Genomic DNA, 5,723 nt, shown 5'->3' on the forward strand with positions numbered 1-5,723 from the left:
CAGCCCCTCGCTACTCATCTGCCTTCACCATCGCCGTCGCCACCTTCTTCTTCACTTGGCTGGCCGTTTACCTTCTGCCTTCACTTGGCTGGGGTCGTCGATGGCGTGGGAGATGGTTAGATGATTCTAGGGTTGGATTAATGGAAGCCGAAGGGAGATGGGTTTTTGTTGGATAAGGGTTAAAATAGTAATTTACTATTATTCAGAGAACAATTACCAAACAACATTATTTCATTCAGTACTTAATTATTCTGACCCTCTTAACCATTTTGACCTCTTAACTATTCTGCACTAAACCATTCAGCAACTGTCAAACAACCCCATAGTCGCATCGTATCGTATGTATACCTAAAACATTAATTTGAAAGCAGGTTGTAGAAATGCAAAATAATTTGTTTTGAAATAAATAAAGCATCATAGGATGAATGGAGATCGGACGGCTGAGGTTACAGCTACCGACAAGAGTTGAATACAACCCAGAGGCTGCACAACACGTGTCTCCTCTTGAAAATGGCACTTGTGTAATAAAACTAGAACTTGGTGACCGCTTTTAAATCCCAATACTTAAACTTCATTATATATATATATATATACTCTCTCTCTCTCTCTCTCTCTCTCTCTCTCTCTCTCTCGTCTTCTCTTTCGCCAGGAGATAAAAAGAAAAATTAAGAATTAAAAATAAAAAAAATAAAAACCCCTTTTCATTTACCATCCTCAAATCTAGGGTTCCTTTCTCTCTGCGACTCATCAGCTCATCCAGGTATCTCTTTCTTCTTCTTTGATTGCTTCCTCTCTACTGCTACTGTCTTTTCCAACTCTATCACTTGTTTTTCGTTTTAGATTCATCCCMCTCTTTTTTTTTTTTTAAGCCAATTCCTCCTACTTTAGGTTGCAAATCTACCTTTCATCCATGTTTCATATCATCTATGCTATGCTTGCCAAAATTATCAGTAAAAATGTCGTGATTTTGCAGCATGGAGAGCTATTGGCAATTGGGGGATGAACTACGAGGCCAATCAAAGGTCTCCGAGGATCAGAAATGGTATGCAGCTGCTTCAAGGTTGGCTGAACAGACAAGGTTAAAGGGTGAACGAAGGAATAATCTAGATCTTTCAAAATTTTCTGCCGACACCACAAGGCCCAGAGAAAATGTTGAAGAAAACAAATTCGAAAGCCTCAACTTCAACATGTTAAATCTGAATCTCGACATGAAGATGACCGATAACATCCACAAAAACTCCCTTCGGAATGCAGTCTATCACAAGGGAAACAATAGAATTATGGAGAACATGACTAGTGGTAAGTATCCTGGAAACAGTCACAACAACAAGGATCTCAACAGCAACAGCAACAGTAATGATAACAACAACATCATCAATGCTGCTGACAAGAGATTTAAGACCTTGCCTGCTGCCGAGACCCTCCCTAGGAATGAGGTTCTGGGTGGATACATCTTTGTCTGTAACAATGACACTATGCAGGAAGATTTAAAGAGACAGCTGTTTGGTAATTCTCCACTATCTTCGACCGGTTGATGTGGATTGATTTGTCATCTTTTATGCTGAGCTGTGCTCATGTGTACTGTTGTGCAGGTTTGCCACCAAGATACAGAGACTCTGTTCGAGCAATTACCCCTGGATTACCTCTGTTTCTGTATAACTATACCACTCACCAGCTGCATGGTATTTTTGAGGTGTGTTTTCTTTTTCCTTTTTCTTTTACAGCTGTGTCCATCTGAAAGAAGTTTTGTCTGTTTTAGAGAGTAGATCTAGGAGCTTCTGTTTGTCCTTCACGCGTGTCTTTTTGTCACTTGAAAAGGGTATGTGTGGTTTAGGTGATGAAGGGTCTAGATAATTTATTTTTTTCTTAGATCAAGTTTTCAATTGTGGATTGGCCTTGACGTTGGTTGAAGCATGTATGTTATTGTTTGTGTAGGCAACAACTTTTGGTGGTTCTAACATTGATCCAACTGCTTGGGAGGACAAGAAATGTAAAGGTGAATCTAGGTTCCCTGCTCAGGTAAAACATGAATGATCTGACTGAGACTGACTGCTTAGTTGTGTGTTGTCTGGTATATTAATTGAAATTGTTTGTATTGAGTGGAATCAGGTGAGAATTCGTATAAGGAAAGTGTGCAAAGCATTGGAGGAAGATGCCTTTAGGCCAGTGTTGCATCACTATGATGGTCCTAAGTTCCGGCTTGAGCTGTCGATCCCTGAGGTATGTCCCTCTACAAGCATTTTGGTTATATTAGTAGTAGTATATGTTGAAGGTGATGGAGGGTTTGATGTATGAATGATGATGCATTGCAGACCCTGGACTTGCTAGATCTTTGCGAACAAAATGGGGTTTGAAAGATGCAGTGGCAGCAAGCAAGTGTGTGTTGTAGGAAAGAAGGAGCAAGCAGCAAGCATTTTCTTCCGTAAAAGCGCAAGCTTGGGTGAAGTTGTTTTTGAATAATGAATATGAATGTTGGCGTTTGTGTGAAGAAGAAGAAGAAGAAGAAATTATTATTGTTATATATCTCTTGTTGGTAGGTTTAGGTTTGTGTTTGTGTTTGTGTTTGTGTTTTAATTAATCAAATGAATAGCAGCTGCTGCTAATGCTATGTGTTATGAAGAAGATGATGAATTAGGAGATATATAACTTTACTTTTGTGTGTGTGTGTGATGATTTATTTATAATCATGTTTGGTTATATTATTGTTTAGTGGTTAGTGGTATCACATGGGCTGATGGCATACTATCCCACCACATGCTTGCCTACCTGCCCATTGCCATTATTATTTCCTAAATAAAGAAGATGCAATTTGGCAACCAAACACAAAATGGAATGTATGGGATTCTCGACTTCCTTTTTCTTCTTCTTATAAAACTAGTTGTCTACCTGCGCAATGCGGCGGGATGTAAAGGTTCTATCAAAATATATCCAACTGTTAAATATTATTTTTTGCAAAATCTGTTTGAAATAGTTGAGGTTCACATCTCTATCAAAATTCAAAAATGAAAAATTAAAGAATATGAAGCCCCGTCTTGGAAAAGTTTGGGCCACAAAATGTGCTGCTAAGGGGTCGTTTAGGTAAACTTATTAGGTAAGCGCTTAAAATTTAACACTATCATTTACTTACAGATAAGATTTTAGTCCATCAAAACAATATTGTATGCAACAAATTATCCGGTAAGCACTTAACGTACCAGGTAAGATTCTTGGTCCTTATCATATTCATCAGGTAAGGTAATGTGACTTGATAAGCGCTTACCCAAGTAAGTGTTTGGTAAACAGCACCTAAGTGTAACTCATTGTGATATAATCAGGTGAAAGAAAGAGATTGTGATGCATAATTACTCAAACATTTGTTTCTCAGCTAGATGAACCTTTGAAAATATTGATGTAAGATGTATAGCAAGAACCAAGAATCCTACCGTGTAATTGAAGGAAAAGACTTACCCGGTTAATGCTTACTGGATAATTTTTTTGTAAACCATCCATTTCAATGGCCTAAAATGTTTTAAAATAAGTGAGAGTGGTGATTCTTGACGATAAGTACTTACCCAATGTTTACTTGTGAGGGAATTGTAGATACTCGACAGCATAGCAAGTATGATACTTACCCGGGTAAGGTAACTGACACACTCTAAACACTTACCAGATAAGTGTTTAGAAACATCACTCTTATCTTGGTATAAATAAGCATTTTGTAACCTGCTATGAGGCAGGGAGTTCATTCCTATTTGGTTCTTCATTTGCTTCAATAAACACTTYTTAAAACCAAATTGACTATTGATRGTAAAGAATTAAAGATTCAAACTCTAGTCAGTCTTCAATCAATAAGCAACCCAGATGCCACCATATCATTTGAAATATTCATTACCCAGAATAAAATCACAGAACTACCTACGCATTCATGTTGAAATCCAATTCATCCATCCCTTTTCCTCCAAAGGACTATGGGTAATAAGAGATCCAGAAACAAGACATAATAATAAAATAACATAACATAACAGCATGATCAAAAACTGAGCAAGCAACAACAAAATGCTACAAAAACAAAACCCTAAACCCCCAAAATTCTAACCATGTTTTGCTTGGAAATCCTTCTTGAAAGCAACCAGCTTCTCAACACCAGCCAAAGGCATAGCATTGTATATCGAAGCTCGCATTCCACCAACCGATCGATGCCCCTTCAGTTGAACCWTCTTCTCTTTAGCAGCTTCTWTCACAAACTCAGCTTCCAATTCCGATTTCTCAAGCGTAAAAGGCACATTCATCAACGATCTCACCGATTTCTCAACCGGGCATCGATAAAACCYTTTACTCTCATCAATTGCATCATACAGAATCTGAGCCTTCTTCACATTCTTCTTCTCAACCTCCACCAAACCACCCGGTGCCAACAAATCCTCAAATGCACATGCATGTCAATGTGTGAGATAAAAGCATAGAAATTATGCAGCATTTATTAAATATCATACAACCACCTAAAAAGGTATAACTGCAGCATTTCATATCGACACTTATGCTGTCAAGTTCAGAGTTATGGCAGAATATTGATTATATGTTAAAAAAAAAGCAACATATGGTTCTAGAATACGGTTATTATTGTTGTTAATGTAGTATGTGTGTACAAACATATTAGATCCAGAGTTGTTAATGCAGAAACAAAAGTTCAAAACAATTTTTTGTTTCAGATTTGTTATTATACATTATACATTCAAGATTTCGACAACAATTTTGTATTTACATATTTCAATCAAAGATGATTGCGCAATCATGTTAAGGGGCTGTTTGTTTGCCTCTTAATGGCGACATTAAGAGGCTGCCTCTTAATCGGTAAGAGGTGTGATGTGTTTGGCAAAAAAAAAACCCCTCTTAATGGTTACACAAACCTCTTAACCATTTTGAGGGTATGAGCTCACTAAACCATTCAGATCATCCTTTTTCCATCTTTACCCTTCCACACAAAACAGCCGCACATTTTTCAGCAACCCAAGTCGGCGCCTCYCTCTTCTCCGGCGAAGGTGTCTTCAGTCGCCGATTCCACAGCCTCGTCGGTGGCCGGTTGCCTCARCTACTCGTCGGTCGCCGGTTTCTTCACCATCGTGGGTCTCGATTGTATCAGGTTTGTACTTTATAGATCCTATGTTTTTTCTTTCCTCATCTTCATCGATCGTGTGTTATACATCTTCCTAGGTTTTATATATTTTTTGGTATTTGCTTTCACTATCTGTTTACAATGTGTGGGGTAAACAAGCCCCAAACAAGCCACTTCCCCTTCTGTCTACAGCTAACTTCAAGAAATGCTTCCTCTCTCTGCAAATAGTCACCACCTCCTCTTCTTCTTCTAACTTTGTAGCAACACAACCCATAATGCACCCAAAAAAGCAAGTATAAAGAATGAGTTTTGAAAGGAATCAGTGGATGGTTTTACAGACTTTAGAAGAAAATAATCCTTTGGGGGGTTTTCATAGAGGAAAAAACAAAGGGTTCAAGAAAGTGTAGATTTTTAAAAGAGAGTGAAACAAACCCATTTTTAAACGGAGATTTCAACACTCTACGGAGACTATTCATAGACACTTTCGTGAAGTGCTACGAGCAATGATGAAATTTGCAAAAGAAGTTATACGGCCGACATCCTCTGACGAAACGCAAAACACATCAGAACGTCAAAGAAACCTGAGACAAATATTTCCGGTATGTTTTCTATTATATTATGTAACTGCAAC

General features: G+C 38.0%; 2 protein-coding genes across 2 annotated transcripts; one reads left to right on the forward strand and one right to left on the reverse strand.

Moving 5' to 3' along the window:
- Positions 1–662: 662 nt before the first annotated feature.
- On the forward strand, positions 663–2,661 carry LOC112515806 (B2 protein). The gene is made up of 6 exons (XM_025122739.1): positions 663–760; positions 974–1,506; positions 1,593–1,693; positions 1,936–2,019; positions 2,110–2,220; positions 2,313–2,661. Exons 2-6 carry the CDS (start codon positions 975–977, stop codon positions 2,352–2,354), a joined length of 870 nt encoding a protein of 289 aa, XP_024978507.1. The 5' UTR covers positions 663–760; position 974; the 3' UTR covers positions 2,355–2,661.
- Positions 2,662–4,023: 1,362 nt separating this feature from the next.
- On the reverse strand, positions 4,024–4,412 carry LOC112515612 (phosphoserine aminotransferase 2, chloroplastic-like; the record flags this gene model as incomplete). Its single annotated transcript, XM_025122513.1, has 1 exon — positions 4,024–4,412. A coding segment is annotated over one exon (342 nt), but the record flags the coding sequence as incomplete, so codon positions are not given.
- Between the last annotated feature and the right edge of the window lie 1,311 nt (positions 4,413–5,723).

Source organism: Cynara cardunculus (genome assembly GCF_001531365.2).
Source record: "Cynara cardunculus var. scolymus isolate 2C chromosome LG 7, CcrdV1, whole genome shotgun sequence".
NCBI classification, from domain to species: Eukaryota; Viridiplantae; Streptophyta; class Magnoliopsida; order Asterales; family Asteraceae; genus Cynara; species Cynara cardunculus.